Source organism: Carassius auratus, chromosome 2 (genome assembly GCF_003368295.1).
Source record: "Carassius auratus strain Wakin chromosome 2, ASM336829v1, whole genome shotgun sequence".
Classification (NCBI taxonomy): domain Eukaryota; kingdom Metazoa; phylum Chordata; class Actinopteri; order Cypriniformes; family Cyprinidae; genus Carassius; species Carassius auratus.
Genome location: NC_039244.1, coordinates 10,884,753 through 10,905,743, shown reverse-complemented (window position 1 = coordinate 10,905,743; position 20,991 = coordinate 10,884,753). Strand labels below are relative to the sequence as shown.

General features: G+C 38.3%; 1 protein-coding gene and 1 non-coding gene across 4 annotated transcripts in view; both read left to right on the top strand.

The window, feature by feature from the left end:
- Positions 1-17,553, top strand: part of LOC113115422 (eukaryotic translation initiation factor 4 gamma 1-like) — a 39,577-nt gene extending 22,024 nt beyond the window's left edge. The window contains exons 7-34 of one of the 3 annotated variants that reach the window (XM_026283000.1): positions 939-1,118; positions 1,186-1,264; positions 1,781-1,891; positions 2,250-2,401; positions 2,476-2,568; positions 4,027-4,105; positions 5,785-6,561; positions 6,643-6,731; positions 6,826-7,012; positions 7,622-7,755; positions 7,843-7,962; positions 8,066-8,455; positions 8,819-8,965; positions 9,057-9,293; positions 9,504-9,608; positions 9,751-10,020; positions 10,187-10,295; positions 11,435-11,543; positions 11,640-11,911; positions 12,021-12,145; positions 12,258-12,430; positions 13,685-13,810; positions 13,913-13,994; positions 14,092-14,190; positions 15,232-15,366; positions 15,507-15,588; positions 15,702-15,842; positions 16,115-17,553. In XM_026283000.1, the coding sequence (XP_026138785.1) occupies positions 939-1,118; positions 1,186-1,264; positions 1,781-1,891; positions 2,250-2,401; positions 2,476-2,568; positions 4,027-4,105; positions 5,785-6,561; positions 6,643-6,731; positions 6,826-7,012; positions 7,622-7,755; positions 7,843-7,962; positions 8,066-8,455; positions 8,819-8,965; positions 9,057-9,293; positions 9,504-9,608; positions 9,751-10,020; positions 10,187-10,295; positions 11,435-11,543; positions 11,640-11,911; positions 12,021-12,145; positions 12,258-12,430; positions 13,685-13,810; positions 13,913-13,994; positions 14,092-14,190; positions 15,232-15,366; positions 15,507-15,588; positions 15,702-15,842; positions 16,115-16,296 (4,785 nt within the window). In that variant the 3' untranslated portion in view covers positions 16,297-17,553. Of the gene's footprint in view, positions 1-938; positions 1,119-1,185; positions 1,274-1,780; positions 1,892-2,249; positions 2,402-2,475; positions 2,569-4,026; positions 4,106-5,784; positions 6,562-6,642; positions 6,732-6,825; positions 7,013-7,621; positions 7,756-7,842; positions 7,963-8,050; positions 8,456-8,818; positions 8,966-9,056; positions 9,294-9,503; positions 9,609-9,750; positions 10,021-10,186; positions 10,296-11,434; positions 11,544-11,639; positions 11,912-12,020; positions 12,146-12,257; positions 12,431-13,684; positions 13,811-13,912; positions 13,995-14,091; positions 14,191-15,231; positions 15,367-15,506; positions 15,589-15,701; positions 15,843-16,114 lie in introns of all 3 variants that reach the window. The other 2 variants (XM_026282992.1, XM_026283008.1) reach the window with 2 other exon arrangements.
- On the top strand, positions 8,496-8,574 carry LOC113041279 (small nucleolar RNA SNORD66). Its single transcript, XR_003275371.1, has one exon. It is a non-coding gene; the product is annotated as a small nucleolar RNA SNORD66 (small nucleolar RNA).
- Positions 17,554-20,991: the final 3,438 nt, after the last annotated feature.

Below are 20,991 nucleotides of genomic sequence, written 5' to 3'. Positions count from 1 at the left end.
TTTTAAAATATGTGGTTGTAATAAAGTATAACAGCTTTACAATGAGTAATAGCTACATTTGCTTCAGAAGATATTAATCTTTAACAAATACAAAGTCTTAGTTTGTTATAGCTCATTAAATAACACAGTTGCAACTTTTGATTTTAATAATGTGTTATCAAATATTGGAATACCTAAGATTAATGAATTTTTAGAAAAAATTTTCATTGGCAGTTTAACTGTTAACTACTGAAGGCCTAATGTAAAGTGTGAATGAACAATAAAGAATCAAAACACTTTCAGACGATATCTAGGGCATGTATAGTGCAGATTAAACTGAACTACAGGTAGTTTGAAAATAGCCTACTAAGTCTAAATATTTAAGTATTTGGCTGTGATGAACACCATAGCAAATCCACAAATCTGAATTGCTATTTAAATGTTTTAGAAAGTATGGCAGCTGCTTTATTCATGGGGTTTCCAGGGTAAAGGCTGCATTTTCTGCAGTTTAGCACCATCTGCTGTCAGAGTGAATGTGCTTTCATTCAACGCGTCTCATGCGTGCTTGTTTACATCTGGGCGCACGTGTGTCTTTCAGGCAGCATACAGCGTTGTTGTGCATTTTGACCAGTTGATGGGAAAACTATTCTGAAAATACATGCCGAATTCTGAATAATTTATAATATATAATTATTAATGGTATTTAGAAGTGCCCACAGTAACAATATCGTGCATATTCACTACTGTGATATGTCATTACCGAATACCGGCTCATGTCTAGTCTACACTAGTTTTCCAAAATCATGTGACATTGAAGTTTGCGGTAATGACTGCTGAAAATTTGATCCCGCGTTTGCATGTATATGAATGGATGTGGATGAAGTAACATTACAGGAGTAACAATGTGTAGTTTGATTTTGTGTGTCATGTTTTCTAAATCGGTCCAATTTCCCCAACAGCAATATTACCCCGCCCGGCCCAACATGCAAGGCGGTGGCCCTCGTCTCCCACCCAACAGCACCCCCAGGTCTGTTGCACCCACTCATGTCTACCAACCTACCTCACAGGTTATGATGATTCCCCAGCAACAGTTGCAGTTCGCCAACACTCCGGGCCATACCATTTATCTACATGGACAGGTAACCCCTATTGTTCCTTTGTGAGGCTGTTCGTGCATCTAACAACCTTTTGTGTTTTTTATTGTAGTACCGCACCCCTTACATGCCCCCGACGCAGCAGTACTCAACAGCAGGCTTTTACCCTGGATCCAGTCCAGCTGAATACGGTACATATGGTAAGAGGCTCTGCTCTGGGCCTCCCCTGCTTGTTTGAACCACCATAATTTTGGTCAATAATGTGTTATGTATGAAGCGGTCATTACACAGAGGTCTTTTTTTTTAAACCATGCAGTTTTCTGTTTGAACTTGAATCTTGTCTGACAGCACTTTAACAGTGGGGGAAAAAACCTGGCTGCAGAGTTGTATTCCAATCTTATTTTTTTTTTTTTTTGGGGGGGAATATACAATTGTGTATGTAACTGTATGTTTTGGGTAGATTGTGTAACTTCACCTTAGAAGACTTATGCTAGATCAGTCATATACATTACATTATATCCCTGTCATAACTAACCACTATGCGCCTAGTTCTATCCTTCATGTCTGTTCAGATTATTGGCTCACTAACCACTTTTAGCACTTATATCTTGTTGCTTGTTGTTTCCTCTTACTCACTCTCGACCTTTTGTCTCTTTCTCTCTCTCTTCTTGCTTTTCTCTCTTCCCTTCTCTTTTGGCTGAGTTCAGATCCCTCTCTGGCAGGGAGGGAGAGGCAGGGGGGTGGGGGGAGAGGTGTGGGTAGAGAGAACGGACGTCTCTCGCTGCACGGAGCTCCTCTCACCTCCCAGCGCTATCCTGGTGAGTCTGAAGTGCAGGGCTGTTTCTGTTACACCTTGTCTGTGTCTTAGCCTGGCTGGTTGTGTTTTAACACCGCAGGTAACATGTAACCTTTGATGTAATGCTTCTTCAACCTTTGACTCCATGTCCTAGACTAAAAACAACAAAACTGCACACATTCTGGGATGTTTAAGAATAGTAAGCGATTTGTGATCATCGTTAAGAGATTTATGACAAGAATGATGTGAAGTATCGTTTTTCCCAAAGCATTAGGAAGTGTTATTGGCAGACGGGGGAATACTTTGCATGCGTGTCCCACTCCCATTAAAGTTGATGGTCTCTTATTTTGCGGTCTAAACTTCTTTTTGTTGTTGTCTAGCGGCTGCCTATTATCCTGCAACACAGCAGTACCCAACTTCAGTGTCCACCACACCTGTCATGATGAGCCCCGCTCAGCAGCAACCAGCTCCACCTCCACAGCAAGCTCCGCCTCAGCAGCCAGGAGCAGCCAAACTGAGAGAGCGCAAACAGGTGGGTGGGAACAACTTTTGGTGTGTTTTCATTTTGATCCATTTGTCTGTGACTTACCAGTTGTTGCGTTATAGATCAGGATACGTGATCCCAACCAGGGTGGACGTGACATTACAGAAGAGATCATGTCTGGTGGGAGATCGACCTCCACACCCACTCCTCCACAGGTTTGTTGATAGCTTCAAGTTTATGATGACAGGAGCATGGCAAAAAGGACATGCTGCTTTTAACCAGGGTTTCTGCGGGGCCATAAAAAGTCATAAAAATATCCGGATTTTCCATACAAGGACATTTAGCCACTTCTTAAATTGATATGCTAGTCCATTAATTTGTTCCATCTAAATGCGCTCGCAGCGGCAATGGTTTTCATTTGTTTTGCCAATTGTAGTTCTGTATGAGGAATCTGGGTGGTATCACACTGGTATCACAGCGTTCCAGAACTACAAGGTCCATGCGGCAGCATACAGACTTGTCAGAAGGACTTTCATAGAAACCCGCTCGAACTCCGAACATACTGTATCATACTGTCACTGCTTAGCTTAATTGAAATCATCCTGGCTATCACAATGGGAAAATGTACCTTTAACGATATAACTTATGGCTCGAAGACGGTGCGTTTAGTAGCTGGCTCAAGCCCGTCACTAACAATCGGTATCAAGCATCCAAACACAAGATGCGGGAAAGCTGAACTGAGTAGCTGGCTACTCGCGCGCTGTGTTCGTTGCGGAGAGAGAGCCGCGTATCACGGACAGTCCCTCCTGCATATGAAGGAACAAATACTAATTGCAGTTTTGAACAAACAGAAAAGGATGTGTAAGAGCCCAATTCAGTACCACGGTGTTCGGGGCTCACGCAGAGAAAGGCTTGAGCCTTTATGAGAAAGTTATGACATTATCAAGACGAATTTGTCCTGACAGAGTTTAACTCTAAATTCTTGTCATATTTTATAACCATTTTAGAAGCAATAGCAATTAAACTGTAATGTGTGAAATGTTGAAGGTGTCTGAATAAATTTTGGTTTGATTTATATATTTAATTTTTACATTGAAGACTATTCAGTGCTATTTTACATTTAATTATTTGGTTTCTGTACCTGGACACCTACAAACTTGAAAAAAACGTAAACGTTGTGTAAATGGCAAAAATAAATAAAAATGAATGAACATACAAATTAAACCGTTTCAAACAGGGCCAGCTGGTAAAACCTTCAGCGGGTCCCCACTGACCCCAGCTACGGGCCCTGCCTGTGGTTGTTTGAATACTGTGACCAAACACCAATAACACTTGTTATTTTGGAAAGTAATGCCATAAAATAATTGTTACTTTACAATGTTACAATTAAGTGTTCCTATGTTCTTGATACTCAAGAAAAAGGAGGCGATGGCTTCAGTTTCTTAATCTTAAGAAATAAAAAAATAACTCTTTAAATAATAAAACTTGTTACTTTCAATGAAAGTCAATAATAAAAAAGACTTTTGAAAGGAATTTTATTGACTGAAGTTATTTATCGTAATTCATGTAGGTCATAAATTCAAATCCTAATAGTCATAAAAAGGTCTTAAAAAGTCTTAAATTTGACTGATTAAACCCTGCAGAAACCCTGTTTAACGGATTGTTGTCCTTAGACTGCTGGTCCGGAGGTGGCAGGGCCTGTCCAGACCAATGGTGAAAGTGATCTGCCTGTTGCTGATGTGATCAGAGCTGGTGAGTGGGCTTTCTTCAAAATACCCAAAAATTGAAAATTTGAAGTGGTTTTTAGCACCAAAAGTTTCAAAAGAGTTATCAAGTCACAATGTCAACCTGAAGTGATGCTTAGCAAGAAATTTCTTTTGGAGCAGTACTTTTAAGTAGGCTAAAAAAATGTTAAGAAAATTACAGGCTTTGTTGTTTTGTTTTTTTTTACATTTTATGCCACCTGTTGAAGACTGATCAAAACAGCTCAAAGTTTGCCTTTTTGTTCTTCCTTTTGTTGCAGTAAGCTTGACCAGAATTAAGCTCTTAGTACCTTAATTGTGTTTTTTATATTGTTATTTTTAAAGAGCCTGTCTCAAGATGGAAAATTGTTGTATTCATTTGCCCACCATCCTACAAATTCAGAGAAATGTCACATGCATTACGATGTTGTTTAAGTTCAGTCAATTAGTGGTAGGGATGTAACGATTCTCTCAACTCAAAATTCGATTCAGAATTATTATTATTATTTTTTTTACAAGATTAGATTTAATACAAATTATGAATGAAATGTATCTTTTTCTATTAATTGGACAAAATGCTGCACGTTTCTTTGTGAAATAATTAACACTATAATATACTAATATAGCACTTGCATATTATTACTCTTTCGTTGGTTTTGATTGCGTTTATTGTCCTCATTTGTAAGTCACTTTGGATAAAATCCTCTGCTAAATAGCAAAATGTAAATATAATGTAAATGTAAATAACAAAACTAAATTGAAGTTAAAACAAACCCCAAATCAAATAACAAAAATAAAATAAATCTCTTCATATAAACAAATAAATTGTGCTATTTCCATTTAAAATTAGAGGCAACCACTGCACTTTAATCATGATCCAAACAAAGATGTTGCATACATTCAACATAATCAGATTTTAATCTAAATTGGATTGTATAATTTCGAAATTTGAAGCAAAAACAGAATGGTTCAGTTTTATGAAACAAAAAATATCTGCATGAAACCGAAATTGCAAATGAGCTGAACAAGATGTAGATTGACTCTCTGCCAGCAGGTGGCACTTAAAGCGTTTCCTTGGTTTCTGCTGTAAACAAAGCAGCGCTGCACTTATGAACTTTAGTATGCATTATACAGAGGGAAGATGAAAAGAGAAATACCATCTAAACTTTTCTAAAGTAAATTACCCTCAGGTATACTTAAATATGAACCCCTACCCTAATTGAATCTCGATTTTGAGCATCTCAGCTGATTTGAATAGTCACATTTGAATCAATTTTCAACCGGCCCTAATAAGTGGTGTCACTTTAGTGCTCATTCATTCTAGAAGAAATGTGTATATCTAGCTAGTGTTACATTTTAATGCTTAATGTTTAAAACCACTCAAACATTTTGTGAAGCGTCTTAAGGTTATTTGCACTAATTTCTAAAGTTGTTCTTATCAGAAATTAAAATTCTTAAATTCTCTTTAGACCAATCGTAAGAAAAAAAGATCTTAATGTTCTTGTTTTAGGATAAAAAATATTCATAAGTTTGAAAATGAGAAGGAAAAGATCTAACAGCAAAGAATTTCTTTCTAAGAATGTTTTGTGAATCCAGCCCCAGGAATGTTAAAACAGCAGGTGGATTATTATTATTTTTTTGAATATGCTTATTTTATGTTTGTACTCCTTTCCTGTCCTTTATCCTTAGATGATCAAGCAAAGGCAATGGCTGCTCCTGCAGATGTGTCCACCCCTCCTCCATCAAAGACGCCAGAGCTAGCCCCCGTTGCACCTTCAGCCACTGACTCTAAACCTGTGTCAGAGTTCAGACCTGCTTCACCTGTGAGCAAGATTTCCATTCCTCCAGGAGAGGACCCTGCAATCTCCCCTGCACTCCCACCGTCTCCTCCTCCTACGAACAATCTCCAACTTTCAAAGCCTCAAACTGGTGACAATGTGGATTCTCCAGTACTCCCTGATGCCCCAGTTCAAAAGGAGCCTGAGGACGCCCCTCCAATAGAGCAGACTTGTACTGGGGTTTTAAAAGAGGAGTCTGAGGTTGCCAAAGAGGAAGAGCCAGAACCTGTGGCTGAACCTCTGGTTGAAACAGAGGCTGCATCTGACACATCTAGCCCAGCTGCTGTCATCTCCACCCCTGTGGAGCCGCCTCCTGCTGTAGCTAATGATGGTGACATTGCTTCTGTGGAGGCTGCCCCTGTAACCACCCTGACACCAGTTCCAGAACCAGTCCTTGATGAGCCAAAAGAACAGACTTTGCCTAACGGTTTGCCTGAGGACTCTGCAGAGGATCCAGTAGTGGAGCCAGAGAGCTCCACTAATCCAGTTGCTGAACAAGCCGTTCCTCCGGTCCAACAGAGCTGCCTTATGGCCGTGAAAGCACCTGTAGAGGAAGCAGAGCAGCAGAAAGCAGAGGAGACACCTGCCTCTGTAACAGTCTGCCCTGTTGAGGAAACAACTATGCAAGGTGTGGAAAAAAGTTGAGGAAAAACTTAGCATATTGCTTTCTCTCCTTCAAGATGTTTGACTTGGGTTTCTCTTTTCCTAGCTACAGCAACAATAGTGCCAAAGAAGAGAAAGAAGATCAAGGATCTGAATAAGAAAGATGTCGGAGATGTCCTAGATGCCTTCAAAGAGGTTTGCCGTAATATGACACATTTTGATTTTATTACAATAGGACTTCTGTTATAAGTTCAGTTTTGCATTTATAAATCTTCTGTATCCGTTTCAGCCTGAGGAGGAAAAGCCTGCTCTTGAGCCAGAGGTTGCTCAGAAAGAGCCCTCCCCTGCTCCAACCCCTGCCCCACCAGTTGAAGAGTCCGACGAAACATGGGAGGACAAAGAGGACAAGCTTGACGCAGAAAATATTGAGCCTGAGGCGTCTAAACCTGTGGAACAGAAGTATCAATATAAAGAAGGTTAGGAGTCTGATTAATTGGGTCTGATTTCAGAATGTTCATCCTGTTTTCTAGATTACAATAATAAATGAGTCTTCTTAAGAGGGCAGTTTACTGCAAGTATACTACCGTTTAAAAGTTTGGAGTTTCTTAAATATTTTTGAAGAATCTCTTATTCTCACCAGGCCACATTTATTTGATTAAAAAAAATCCATAATATTTACATTTTTAACTTTTTTTAATTTGTATATAAATGTAATTTTGATGTAATTTATACTTGTGATGGCAAAGCTGAATATTCCGCCGCCATTACTTTGTCTTAAGTGTCACATGATCTTTCAGATCTTATTCTCATATGCTGATTTGATGCTCACAAAGCATTTTGTATGATCAGTGTTATCTCACAGACCCCAGACTTTTAAATCTACACAAAGACCTATGTGCATGTTTTAAATGCATTTGACATGTTTTGATCGTTTTTAGGGGGAGTTATAAAAAGTAATCCATAACTTGGAAAGCTGGTGCATCAATGCGTTCTTGATTTAGTTTCTTTTGTGCAAGGCAAATATTTATTCAAAAGGTTTGTGGACTTTTTTTTTTTTTTCCTCTCTTCTCTCTCCCCCTTTGCAGAGCAATGGAAGCCCATCGATCCAGAGGAGAAGAAACGATATGATCGAGAATTCCTGCTTGGTTTCCAGTTCATTGGTGCAAGCATGAACAAGCCAGAGGGTTTGCCGCACATCAGTGACGTTGTCTTGGACAAGGTGAGGCTTCCATCTGGACCTAACAGTTTTAACCTGTGCTCTGTCTTGCTACATATTTTAATCACCCTCTTGCTCTTTGGACAACAGGCAAATAAAACCCCCTTGAAGCCCTTGGATACCAGGAGTCTGATGAACTGTGGGCCTGATTTCACACCTTCATATGCCAACTTGGGTAGACAGTCATCCGGAGGAGGAGGGCGAGGACCTGTAAGTTGACTTTCTTTTTACTTATGATTCAGAATTCAGTTAAAAGTAATATTGCCGTATTTTGAGATCGATCATTTATTTTTAAAAGTTGCACTCCTCTCAGTCTGCACGGCGCCCTCAGCCGGGTCGAGGCAAAGACCAAATGAACCGCAACCCCAAGATCATCACCAGCTTGTCTCTTAAAGACAATGTGGAGCTCAACCAGGCTGTGAATGCTTGGACGCCTTCAGTGAAGAAGCAAGTCCGAGGGCGTGGAGGAGAGGAAGAGGAAGAGACGGAAGATGTGAAAACGCAGGAGCTGTTCCGCCGTGTGCGCAGCGTCCTTAACAAGCTCACCCCACAGATGTTCCAGCAGCTGATGAAGCAGGTGACGGAGCTCAGCATAGACACTGAAGAGAGGCTCAAGGGTGTCATCGACCTCATCTTCGAGAAAGCCATCTCTGAACCCAACTTCTCTGTAGCTTATGCCAACATGTGCCGCTGCCTTATGGGGGTGAGTAACGTTCATCTGTATGTTGGCTTGCATGTGTGGGCTCCAGTGATGACCTCCACTTTTGCGCCACGTGTCTGGGCCACTGATATACTCTGTTCATCGATTTGCCATTTCTGCAGTGGCAAATGTAGACACTTAACTTTTCAATTTCACTAAAATATAAAGTGATAAATGATCAACAGAGGCTCAACTGTTCTTTCTAGATATGTAAACCAACCCCATTGGTTCTAGTGGTCGGCTTTTGTTTAGCACATTTGAGTAATTGATGACAGAATTACTTGCCTGTTTATCTGAATTGCTATTTTTGTAGGGAATGGGAAATAATTTAGATTGTTACTGAACTTTTTTTTTTTTTTTTTTAAGCTTAAAGTCCCCACTTCAGACAAACCAGGAGTCACTGTGAATTTCCGTAAACTACTGCTCAACCGTTGTCAGAAGGAGTTCGAGAAGGATAAGGATGATGACGTGATCTTTGAGCAGAAACAAAAAGAGCTGGATGCTGCCACTGAGGTGACGTCTTGCCACATTTCTCAACTCCGTTCTCTACAAAGTGTATGAAATGGTTCTATTAAAATAGACAATATTCATTTTTTTCCCTTAGGAAGAGGAACGTCAGCGCTTGAATGAGGAGCTGGTGGATGCCAAGGACAAGGCACGTAGACGGTCGCTTGGAAACATCAAGTTCATCGGAGAGCTGTTTAAGCTGAAAATGTTGACAGAACCCATCATGCATGACTGCATTGTCAAGCTCTTGAAGAACCATGATGAGGAGAGCTTAGAGTGCCTTTGCCGGCTGCTATCCACCATTGGAAAAGATCTAGACTTTGAGAAGGCCAAGGTACAGCAACATTTGTACATGTGCAGGATGCTGTGATTGACCAGTCAGAATCAATTACCCATCAGAACTCTTGAGGCGTTGTGGGTTATGAGCTTTATGATTTCGTTAGGTCCACATTTCTTTTGTGTAGTGTGTTTTTCTATTGTTTAGCATTTTAGACAGTTATTTACATTGTTACAGTCAGATTTAATGTTGGCCTATTGTATGCAGCCTCGTATGGATCAGTACTTCCACCAGATGGAGAAGATCATTAAAGAGAAGAAGACCTCTTCTAGAATCCGCTTCATGCTTCAGGATGTTTTAGACCTCCGAAAGGTAACCACATGCTTGGTTTATTTGTTTGGTAGGAACCTGATTTACAGTGTTAAAAACTTAAAACGCATGTGGTATGTTTTCAGTTCTGGTCACTATTTATATCTTCATTCTTTTAACTGTGTAAGTGGTCTCTGTTACACAGAACAACTGGGTGCCAAGAAGAGGAGATCAGGGTCCCAAGACCATTGATCAGATCCATAAAGAGGCACAGTTGGAAGAACATAGAGAACAAGTAAAAGTACAGCAGCAGCTGCTGTCCAAAAAAGACTCCAGTCAGGGTCGAGGGGGCCGTGGTGGGCCACACTCCTCTGGGGGCCGTGGTAGCCAGACCCAGGATGAGGGATGGAACATAGTGCCTATTACCACTAAGAACAGACCGATTGACACCAGCCGGCTCAGTAAAATTACTAAAGTGAGGCGTTGTAACACTTTTTTTCTATTTTAGAATATCAACTTATATTTAGTTGTTGAAAGTGATTTTTTTTTGTTTTGTTCATAGCATAATGAATTGGTGTTTGATGTGCTTAGCCATTTCTCGCTCTCTTTTTTTATTTTATTTTTTTATTTTTTTACTTCAGCCAGGTGATTTCAACACCCAGCTGCTGGCCCCAGGAGGAAAGGGCTCCTGGGGTAGCTGGGGCAAAGGGAGCAGTGGAGGCACAGGCGCCAAGTCCACTGGAGATCAAGGTGAGCAATCACCTACTCTTATTTACCTTGGACCTCACTCAGAATAGAAGAAGGCCAGCTATTAATGTAGGACTGCAACAAACAATTATTTTGATAATTATCTTGCAATTTATTTTAATGATTAGTCAATTATTTCACCAATGATAAATATATTTAAATATATTTGGCACACAACTTGAGATGAGACACTTTCTCATTCACCATTTAATTAATTGTATGAAGTAATTGACTGACTGTATGATGCATCCTTGTGTCTGACATTGCCTTTTGTAAGTCATACATGGAACAAAACAAAGTGCAAAGACATTTTATTTTTCAAAAAAAAAGTTATTCACGTTAACTCCTTAAAACACTTTATAGTATTAAAGTAGTCCTGCGCTAGATCAAGCTTCAATCTATGCAGACCTTTAATGTAAAAGTTTTTTTTTTTTTTTTTTTTTTTTTTGCATTCATAAAAAGATTCTATCATTAGCTAGCTCCACACTGGACAGCTGCTTTAAAGCAGAAAATCAAGTTAAATTAAAAATGTAATTTATGCATTTAGCAGATGCTTTTATCCAAAGCGACTTAGTTCATTCAGGCTAGCCCTTTTGTACCTATCATTTGTTCCAAGTTGTAATTCTACCTGAAAGCAAGACTGACGCTGTGAGATTTAATACTTTAATACTGTAAAGCTGCATGCTTTGAATCAATTTATTGTATAAAGCGCTATATAAATGAACGTGAGGTGACTGTAGTGCTGATACCAGAGCTGCTTCAAGCTTATCCACATTGCTATGATCAGATGCTTACTTAACAGCTGTTTTCTCTCTGCTGTCATTTGTGATTTCTTTATTGAGAGGAAAGAGTGAAGCACATATTCATTTAAACTTTGATTTAGCAATTGCTGCAGTGAGTTGCTGCAGTTACTCCAGTGAGTGATACCTCAAATCATGTGAACATTGTAGCAACAACTCTGAGCAACTTCAACCTAGCAACCCTCCACAACATTGTACCACACGTTTTTGCAAGCGACATTAATTTTCTTCAGAAACTTAATGGAAACCCAGAAATTCAACTTTATTTTAAATGTAATGATTTTATTTATTTATTTTTTATGGTAAATGCAAGTCTAATTCATGTTCTTTTATCTGATGCAGACCAGGGGAGACCTGCCACTAGCACAATCAACCGTTTCTCTGCATTGCAGCAGTCTGGACCCTCATCATCCTCTTCCTCAATTGACACTGACCGTAGAGTGCCTCAAAGGTGATTTTGTAGTGCTGGTTTTGCATGGTAATAATTCTAATGTAATCTAATTCTACAAGTTTCTGACTGGCTATTTAACAATCATCTACTTTGCAGGAACAGCTCCAGTAGGGACCGTAGCGATAGAGATCGTGGTGACAGAGACCGTGATCGGGATCGCTTTGATCGGTTTGATAGCAGGCGGGATGACCGGGACAGAGGCCTTGACAGACCCCGTCAGGCCATCACCAAACGCAGCTTCAGCCGTGAAAATGAGGACCGCAGAGGAGGCGACAGCCGTGGACCATCAGATTCTGTGCGCCGCGTGTCCAGCATGACAGAGAACCGTGATCGAGGCAGTCGGGAGCGTGATCGAAGCAAGGAGACCGGTAGGAGTCGTCAGACTGAAAGAACTGTCATAAGCTGCACCAGCAGTACTGGTGTTTGAGTTGATGAATTATAAATTGATCGACTCTTTACCTGCTTGTGTTTTCTCAGTTAAGCCAGTGTCAACTCCTGCTCCAGCACCACCTGTACAAGACAAACCTGCCCTGAGTGAGGAAGAGCTGGACAAGAAGTCCAAATCCATCATTGAAGAGTATCTCCACATCAATGACATGAAGGTATGTACATTCATATATAGATTATTGACCTAGAAAACAGTTAGAAAATAACAAACTGAATTCACCTGATCCTGATCTTCCACTTACATTTTTCTTGTAACTCTTTTTGTAGGAGGCAGTGCAATGTGTGCAGGAGCTGAACAGCACCTCGCTGCTCTTTGTATTCGTACGGAATGGTGTAGAATCCACATTGGAGCGCAGCTCTATTGCTAGAGAGCATGTGGGGCTGCTGTTTCAGAAGCTTGTTAGTGCTGGAATACTTATTCCTGAGCAGTACTACAAGGGGTGAGTTTATTATTTTTGTATTTGCATACCTAGTGTTTAATATTTTGATTTGTCTTATTTTTATACTTTTTAGTTTTCAATTATTTTCATTTCATTTCATGTGCATTTGTCTATTTTTTATATTTATCTTTAAAGGTACACCAAGCAAGTTTTTGACTCTAAAGCATTAAAATACCATATGTTTGCAGATATTTAAGAAACATGTTAAGTAAACATACATATTTATCTGAAAAACAATGCTACAGACAGTTATTCTCCTTTCAAAATGTGTGTTCTGTGTCGGAATGTCTTTTTATTTTGGTCTGTGACTTCGCCCATTTCGACGACGTGGGTTGCCAGTTGGTGGGAAACACTGTGAATTTAATTTCTATAATGCAAGCTGCCAAATGAAAGAAGTCAGAGCTCAAACATTTACCCATCCTAAAAATCCTCAGCATCCATTTACGGTATAATAAAACCTGTATTAATATTGGAGCTGCGTTTGAGAGATGGAAACGATTCAAAACAGATTTAAAACGAATGCATTCTTTTCTCCTTGACAGGAAAGTAATTGGCCAAAGTTAGTTAGCTAATGGCTACTAAATTAAACCATTAGATTTCAAAGTGAAAAATTAATTATAGTATTTTACACCTCGCAATGAATAACAGTCTCCTTTATTGTGGTTGCACCTGGGCCGCCTCAATATATGCCTGACAAATGCGACCTCCGGATGATACAGCAGTAGCCTTGAAATGAGATGCAGATTCAGAGTTCTAAAAATCCACACGAGGTGGTTTTTATTTTTTGATAACAGAAATATTGCAAACGTATACATTAGCTCAAATATGTTCTGTAGTACCCCCAGTCCTGCACTTCTTGTATGTTTCCCTCATCGATCACACCTGATTCAGCTCATCAGTGGAGACTGCAAGACCTGAAGTAGGTGTGTCAGATATAGGGAGACGTACAAAATGTGCAGTGCCTGGGGTACTTAATGGAAGTTAAGAACCGTTGCCTCGATGCTTTCAATCGTCAGATACTGCGTTGTGTGTTAAGTATGAAGAGGAAGGGCCGGTTGGGTTAAAAAATAAAATAAAAATCCCTCTCCAATATTTTGAATTTGAACCTCAGTCTTACAGCACCTTTTAAGCTTTACTTTTAATAATTTTAGTTCTTAAACTTATTTTATTTCTATTAGCTTGAGGCTTCATGATTTTTACACATTATAAATAGTGTCCGTGCAGCTAAGCAATTTGTTTTCATCCACTCTGTAGACTGCAGGAGATTCTGGAGATGGCAGATGACATGGCCATTGACATTCCTCACATTTGGCTCTACATGGCTGAGATCATCACACCCATGCTGCAAGAGGGAGGCATCCCCATGGGCCAGCTCTTCAGGTTAGGCCCTGAATCTTGGGTTTCAGATATTCGTATGCAAAGATTATAAACCATCAAATAAAATGATGTATATACCATCTGACCATTTTGTAAAATCCACAGGGAAGTGTCCAAACCTCTTATGCCTATGGGTAAAGCTGCAATCTTGCTTGTTGAAATGCTTAACATTCTCTGCAAAGGACTGGTGGGTATCATACTGTGGCAAATGCTTATAAAAATACTGTTTGCATACATTGCAGTTTCTGATTTTTTTTTTTTTTTATTCTCTGTATTGTTCTCAGAGCCACAAAAAAGCTGGAGCGATGTGGTTGGAGGCGGGTCTTAGCTGGATAGACTTTCTGCCCGAAGAGGAGGATGTCAATAAGTTTGTTACAGAGCAGGTATTGAAAGCTGTTTGTACTGTTGTAACGGGGCCAACATAACTTAACTCAACTCATGATTTGATGAGAATCACAAAACTTACTTCAGTTCTCTCAAATTTATTTTAAACAAAATTAGATTACAGACAAATTATAAATGAAAAGGTGTCCTTTTATTATTGTTTGGACAAAATTCTGCATGTTTCTTTGTGAACCAGAAATACGTCATATAACAAAAGTCGAAATTTTTAAACAGACACCAAATCTAATCAAACAAAGAAAAACTCTTGGTATAAAGGCTTTGCCTGTGCTCTTTCCATTCAAAATTAGAAGCAACCACTGCATTTAAATCACAATCCAAACAGAGATGCTTTATACATGCAGCATTATCAGTTTAAGTCTAAATAATTCAAAATGTTCTTATGGAACCACAGCAATACAGCATTTCCTTGGTTACCACTGTAAACAAAACAGTGCAGTGTTATGAACACTGCTTTAATATGCATTACACAGACTATATAAAGAAAATATTGTATGATCTTCTTTGAGACCGTCCGTTCTTTTGAGATCCATTCATACAAACTTCCACCCCAAATTTATTGTGATTCATTCAACATCTCATCTGATTTGAATTAACATCGATTTTCATCCAGTTCACAGTGAATCTTTAAATCCCTTACCTAGTAATGCTAAATGTATATGTAAAAAAAAAATATATATATATATATATATATATATAATATTGTGCAATATATTATTGTGCGCAAATGTTTTAACTGCCAACACCTTAAAAGAAGAGATTTTAAGTTTAGCAATGTTAATTTTCTTTAATTATTCTTATACTTTTTTTTTGTCTCCAAACGTTTTCACTAACAGATCCATAAAAAAGATCAATTTTTATTTTTCATATTTTCTTGAAATACATTTTCATAATTTAGTTTTTCGTGACTTTGTCATAATTTTTTGTATATTGTACATGCATTTGGATTCATACACACCCCATATATATAATGTGCGTATGTCTTCAATATCCTGAAGGTCATTAAGATGATGTATTTACAGAAAATGGAGTTCACACTGGGTGAGGAGTCTGAGAAGCCTAGTAAAAAGGAACTGACTGCTGAGGAGCTAAGTAAACATTTGGACAGGTTGTTACAGGAAAAAGCCAACAACCAGAGGATCTATGACTGGGTAGAGGTGAGTGTGTGTGTGTGTGTGTGTTTTGGCTGTGGCTCAAGTCTCTTTAATCAAACATTTAGGTACTGCAGCGATCTGCATTATGGGTATTACATTATGCATGTTGGACATGTACTGACTGGCATTTCTTTCCTTTAAAGGCCAACCTAGATGAGCAGAAGATGAGCTCCAATCAGTTTGTGCGGGCCCTGATGACATCTGTGTGTCAGTCTGCTGTTATATGTGAGTGAATTAATTAGATGCAATCCACTTCCCTCGCTTTAGTTTGACTTCCGACCTGAACTTGCACTGACCTATACTTGATGTTAATTGTGTGCATTAATCAACTATTGTAGGTGAGAATCCCTACAAGGTGGATGTGGAGCAGATTACCCAAAGGGCCAAGCTCCTGCAGAAGTACCTCTCTGATGAAACGAAGGAGCTGCAGGCACTCTATGCTCTCCAGGCTCTCATGGTGCAGATGGAGCAGCCTGCCAGTGAGTATTTGTCTCTGTGTGTGTATTTTTGGGGGGAAGTGTATACTCCAGTCTTCACTGTCACACAATCCTTAAGGAATTATTTTAACATGCTGACATTTCTTATCATCAACATTAAAGACTGTTGTTGCATAATGTTCTTTTGGAAACTGATACACCCCCTCCACTTTTGATAAATGTAATACTTCCTTACTGAATGGTACCTTTTTTCCCAACAAAAAAATGCACTGTTGATGGAAGTGTTGCTGATCTATTTTGTCTGTTTTGCCTAGATTTACTGCGCATGTTTTTCGACGCATTGTACGACGAGGACGTGATCAAAGAGGACGCCTTCTACAAATGGGAGTCCAGCAAAGACCCGGCAGAGCAGCTGGGGAAGGGTGTGGCCCTGAAGTCTGTCACTGCCTTCTTCACTTGGTTACGGGAGGCTGAGTCTGAATCAGACAACAGCTAATCCTGAACTTTGCTAGCCCAGGTAGCACTGGAGAGAAACTGCTGCCAGGGACCAATGAGAAGAGGATGACTGACAACAGAGTTGAACTTGATCCTCGTAAAGCCAATCTTATCTGACCGGGATGGCTCTTGACAGATACAAACTACAATCATTTCTCAGTCATTTCTCTTGCTCTCTATATATCTATTGTGGCTAGTGTCCACCAAAAACAATAAAATAAAATAAGAATTAAAAAAACCTGCAGGACTGCATAAACGTGTTACCAATTCATCGTCATTTATTTTTTACAGAGAAATTCATGGGGGGAAAAAAATCAAACCAACGCTGCTCTTACATGTTAATACAGATTTATATGCAACGTGGTATATGACAAACAAGACATGGTGTCATATATATTGTGTAGAGGGTGTGATGGCGATCATATCCTTTAGGTTTATAATGTTGGATCAAACATGGAGCTCTTACAGACGATTTCTTTCGTGTGTGTGTGTGAGAGAGGAATCGTTTTTAAATTCACAAAGACTGATACATAAGCGTAGTATTCGATGAATTCTCTGTGACGAATGAAATTGGAGTAGTGTTTGTATTCTGCCTTTTTTGCTTCCTGTATCCTTTAGTAAGGGGTGGACCTGTCGAACTTTGGGATGATGGTCTTGGATGGACATTGACCTTTTGACCTAAGCACTGCTGGATTAGGAGGAGTCCAACATGCTTCCAAAGTCATCCTTGTCCTGCTTCCTACCCCAGACTTTTGCGTCTTACCTCTCTTGAAGAACTGATGGGGGTCTTTGTAAAAGCCCCACTTGAGCAAACCTGCAGTGGAAATTTTAAGAGAAATCATTAAAACGAAAAGCATATAGAAAAATCAACTTGATGAAATGACAGTAATGATCCTAAAGCCTTTTCTACTTGCAAAGTGGAAACACATTTCAGGAGCGTTCTGTACGTACATATGGAAATGTTTTTTTTGTTTGTTTTTTCTCAGAAATTAAAAGTTTAGAAATCTGATTTAATGCCATTTTATTTTTTTCCAACGTAAAAATGGCAGTTTCCCTGTATTTAAGATTTGTTTTCTTCCAGATGGTAAGAGGTGCTTACAATGATCCATTGATTAGTTTTATTGAAATGTGTAAATATTTCTTTTTTTTTTTTTTTTGCGCTTTTCATTATTTAAGTAATTAAATGCTTTCACATCAAACTGGAAGACTTTGGAGAGATGAAACATTGCAAAATAATAAAAGATGATCAAGTTGTGAAGTATAGTGTTTTGGGGGGATTTGGAGACTTGGGTCAGTAGTTTTATATTTTTGATTTTATTTTATATTTGTTATTTTTTATATATATATATGTGCACATTGCGCATGTGCCGTTTTCATCCTGAAAAAGGTGCAGTATGTTTTTCCCTGTGGAGGAATTCAACTTTGGTGCTATAATGAGTCTCTGCCAGGAGAGGGCCTCCTGAACAGATTGTTCAAACCTATGTGAAATGACTGAAGGTTTTTTTTTTTTTTTTTAATGAAGAAAAGTTCAGATTGCTGGGGGCCGCTTCAGTATTTGTAGTTTTAGTATTAAATCTAAAGATGAGCAGCCTTGATCTGGACTGGAAATATGGGAAGAAAACCATTTTATTTTTTCAGATAAACTTAGCATGTGTTGAGAAAAGTGGCTAACTTGAAAAGAAATTGACGTTTATGCTGATTTATAATCTGCTATGCTCTAGGTGTGCTGCTAATTCTAGGTCATTCAGTGAAATGAGTGCCTTTTTAAAAAGGTGCTTTTAAATAAGAATTTAAGAATTCTATCAGTCTGTAAAGGTGTTAATTGTTTTGGGAACTTGGGACTGAATTCTAATATTTCAAGATAGATATGCTTAAGGCAAGCCTTTTCATTATGACTATTTTGCTCCACGTCATGACAAGGTTTTTATTAGGGAATTTAATGTTTATTTCAAATTCTGTACAAAAATCCTGGCAATACGTTGACTAAATTATCTCCCACTGACATCTTATAGCATGATATATGGCATGGTATAAACTCCTATTATTATTGCAGGATGTGGACTTTTTCTTTTCTTCCTAAAGGAAATGTGCATATTTGCCAATAGAGTAAGCAACTGATGAAAAATGTTAGCTTTTTAAAGTCATTGTCCACAGAAGGAAATATATATGAATATATCAAGCAAATTTTCAATGTGTGCTTAAGGACAAATTGTCAGTAGAGACAGCCTAGTCATAGAAGGTAGACAGATCCTCTAACAAGTTATTTTAAACCACATGATCCCACCCTTGAGACATGACTAGCTTATTACACTTTTTCCGTGTATCACATGCACAGCTGCAGACATGGCTTCTTACTGATGCTGAATTACATCTTATTTCTTTTCCTGTCAGTGTGCAGGGTAAAAGCAGGGTTGTAGCTTCTCAAACTTGAAATGTTTAAATTGATGCATCTTTGGATGTCTGGGACAACTAAACCTATGATTCATCCATGCACAATAATACGCTAGAAATGAAGGTGACCATTTTATTCAGAATGTGTTTTCCTAAGATTACGGTCTTAAGCTTATTACTACTCACTGCATTAGAAGTGAGCAGATGACACATGAATGAAAATGTATTGAAGAAACACAAGTATGGCAAGCCAGGTATACATTTATTCTTTAAAACTAGTTTTTCCATGCTTGTAGTTTATTCCTTTTTAATTACTAGTAGTTAATCGATATTGTCTAGTGTATTATTAAGTAACAATTAATTTTTGATGTCTATGAAGTTAGTCACTTATTTGTTTCCTACTACCGTATTTTTCGGACTATAAGTCGCACCTAAGTATAAATCTCACCAGTCCAAAACTACGTCATGACGAAAAAAAACATTTAAGTCTGGAAAATATGGTAGTCTGTATTGTATTGCCTGAATGTTCTAACTTAAACCTATCCTATCTGTTTAGTAAACATGATAATAATATTATAGTTTATTAGGTTGTAGAAATTCTCCTTGTTTTAACTAAATTACCTAAAATACAATAACATATTTTCCAATTTTTATCAGTGACATTTTATTTTTGCAGAGAGTGCTGTTCATTAACTCCCTCCCTCACCTACAACTCCTGCCAGCACCGTGACTCAAACCTGCGGGTTGCCAGTCCAACTCTCTAACCATTAGGCCATAGCTGCCCCTTATTGTAATAAATGGAATCAGTGTTATAAGGACAGATATCAGTAAAGCTCAAACTAAAACTTAACTATTGCCATTATATGTATTATGCTATATCCCTTATACGTTGTTGGGGACGTTTTCATCCACTAGGGCGTAAAGTTGAGTCTTATTTTGGCCACAACTTTCTCTGTGTTTGAGCTAATGGAATGATTTTTCGTGACAAATCTTAATTTTTATCTTGAAATAAAAAAAAAAAACTCAATGGTACACTGTGGGCAAATTCTCTACCATTTCGGTATTTTCGTGGATGAAAACATCCACTAAATTAAACTGCTGTAAAAAAAAAAAATCAGATAATTTTTTTTTTCCTTTTTTTTTTTTGGTAAAAATCTATTAATCAACCTCAGTCCTGATCAAAACTACCAAATGTTTAAAAAATTCCAAGATTTTAACTCTTTAATTACCAAGTTCATAAATTGTGTCACTGATTTGGGAAAAAAACATTAACACACAAAATTACATATTTTCAATATAAAAAGTGATTTGTGGACTGGAATTTTTTTTTTTTTTTTTTTTAACCTTTTATCACAGTCTTGGGAATTTCAAAGATTAGTAACAAGATTGGCTTTGATGCATTGTTAGTTTTTGTGCAGCATTAGATTTTAATTTTTTCTCCCTCATTTGTTGTTGGTGGCTGTTTTTGCCCCATTGACTTCCATTATAATGACATTATTTGATTGCAAAGCCATGACACCATCTAATCATGCATTCTTGATTGTTTGTGGTTTTCCTTTTTGGGAAGAGGTAAAATTTTTTTTTTTTTTTACAGTTGATCACTAGGTGGGACCATTAACCCTTTAGATAGGCCTGTGCAAAAAAAGGCTTAGTTTCTGGCTTTTATATGGAGTTATATGGAGTATAATAGCAAATTATAGTGTGTGTGTGTGTGTGTGTGAGAGAGAGAGAGAGAGAGAGGGAGAAAGAGAGGGTGTGAGAGAGACCCTTGTGCACTTACCTTGATGTACAGTATCTGAAAAAATCCAAATATGCACCTCATGCTCTCAGAACTACATAGAGTAAACAATAAAAAAGAAGTGTGTTTATTCACCTGCTGCCTTTTGATGATGAAAAGTACAGATGGCCTATATGTGAAATGCTCATCTTTTCTTGATGGTAAAGCCAGTTTAAAACCTTAAAATCATGTAAAAAAAAAAACCTACTTTCCATCAAATTTATGAACATAATGTATTATGAACCAAAATGCAATACCAACTTCAAATAAGCTACAGATCGCTGGAGGGGTCAAGCTACATAATAATTTCTAAAACTTTGGTACAATCAAGCCCTTTCTCGTGTTGTTTGCTGCTCTTCTCACCATTAAATGACCAGCACGATGGCATGCAAGTGTTTAAATCCACGTACTTTGCTTTTGTTTAGTCTATTCGCTTGTTAAGTCTGACGTCACGTAGCAGCACTTCCATGTCCAAACGCTCTATCGGTTACCACGAGAAAACAAATAAAGGTGCTAATATAAACTCAC